This window comes from Anneissia japonica, unplaced genomic scaffold (genome assembly GCF_011630105.1).
Source record: "Anneissia japonica isolate Jap-2015-1 unplaced genomic scaffold, ASM1163010v1 scaffold287743_len2803612_cov181, whole genome shotgun sequence".
NCBI classification, from domain to species: domain Eukaryota; kingdom Metazoa; phylum Echinodermata; class Crinoidea; order Comatulida; family Comatulidae; genus Anneissia; species Anneissia japonica.
In genome coordinates, this window is record NW_022733259.1 from 1,609,871 (window position 1) to 1,611,337 (window position 1,467).

General features: G+C 33.5%; 1 protein-coding gene across 1 annotated transcript; it reads right to left on the reverse strand.

Moving 5' to 3' along the window:
• Positions 1 to 423: 423 nt before the first annotated feature.
• LOC117116009 lies at positions 424 to 1,467 on the reverse strand. The gene is made up of 2 exons (XM_033259939.1): positions 1,378 to 1,467; positions 424 to 1,211 (listed from the first exon to the last, which is right to left on the reverse strand). Exon 2 carries the CDS (start codon positions 1,111 to 1,113, stop codon positions 424 to 426), a length of 690 nt encoding a protein of 229 aa, XP_033115830.1. The 5' UTR covers positions 1,114 to 1,211; positions 1,378 to 1,467.

Consider the following 1,467-nt stretch of genomic DNA (forward strand, 5'->3'; position numbering starts at 1 on the left):
TTTACGGTAATTTAAAATATTACTGCAATACTCAACTACTAACTATTGTAAATTTTTAAACATTTTTTTGCAAGACATTTTTTAACTGCATAGAATTTGCCTATTTGTGTACATATGTATATTCTATTTATAACAAACTTGATAGTCTGGACAGGGCTTTGACTTCAAATTACGATGAGGACTGTGTTTTTATCAAAACAATATTTGTTTTATATACACACTATAAGATGCACATACCTGTATAGAATTATAGACACCTTTTTCACATTTTTTTAATTATTGTATTTGCTATCATTTTACCTTTAGCTACTGCAGCTAATTATGCCAGTCCTGGAATGTAAATTAAAATAATTTTTGCTATTTTCAATTTCAAAGGAAAAAAAAAAAATTCTGACATTGATAAATAAGTATGAATTGTTTCTTCTACAATACTTGTGCATCAAAGGTGCAAGGAGTAAAAGCATATAGTGTAAGATTATTATCTACATTATTATCTGCTTGAAAATTATCAGTATCATTTTTATTTGCTCGAAGCGTATCAGAGATTTCACAATAAAGTTGGGCATCACAATCATTGAAGATTGATTTAAGGTCAGGTTTTAAATCTAAGCTTGAACCTGATGCAAGGTCACTTGGGGATCTTGACAGCGGGGGGGCTGGTAGAGATCTTTTCAGGATACTCTCATTCCCACATTCATTATCAGAGGGTTTGTCAGTAGGTTTGTCAAAGGGGTTGTTGTAGGCGTAGTTGTCCACCCTTGACTCCATTAGATCTTGTTTCAATATGTTTTTGAACCCTGACATGGACACCTCAGAGGCAAGAGTTCTTAATGCTCTTGCATGCATTGTTTTTGAGCCATCAGATGTGTGTGTGGTGGCCTTAGGCATCCTGTGGGCTATGGTGTGGTATCGTGTATTTTCATCAGAACTGGCAACTGTCTTGACTTTAAAGGCATTCTGGGATTTTGGGATATTCACTTCATAATTATCTTCCTGGTATTCAGCTTCTTTGCTGCCATCAGTGTTGCCCTCTTTGATTTGATTGTAGAATGTTTTTTCTACATCTTTTTCTTTTCCATTCTGCTCAATATCCGCTGTAATAGGGGTGGACATTTTTAAACTACTGTCTTCAGCTAAGCATTCTTGCTGTTGACTTAAAAACTTGTGTGTGTCTTCATCATTTGTTTCATTAACACTTCTTGTAGCACAATCTTTAAATGAAGAAACATTAGTTTTTATAATACTAGTTCCGTCTTGGTAGCAATTATTGCTGTAAAAATGTGCTTGGGCATGTATGATGCAGACCTTGCATGTGCTTTTGTAACAGAGAACCATACTAATTATAACCACTATTATTAGTAAACTAAGGAAACTTACTGTTGTTACTATTACAAGTTTGCTAATTCCATTATTTTCATTTCCATTATTTTCATTTCGATTATTTTCATTGTGTTCCTCATCATCATT

Coding starts and splice junctions, on each gene's coding strand:
- LOC117116009 (XM_033259939.1), bottom strand. CDS start 1,113: ATGTCCACCCCTATTACAGCGGATATTGAGCAGAATGGAAAAGAAAAA.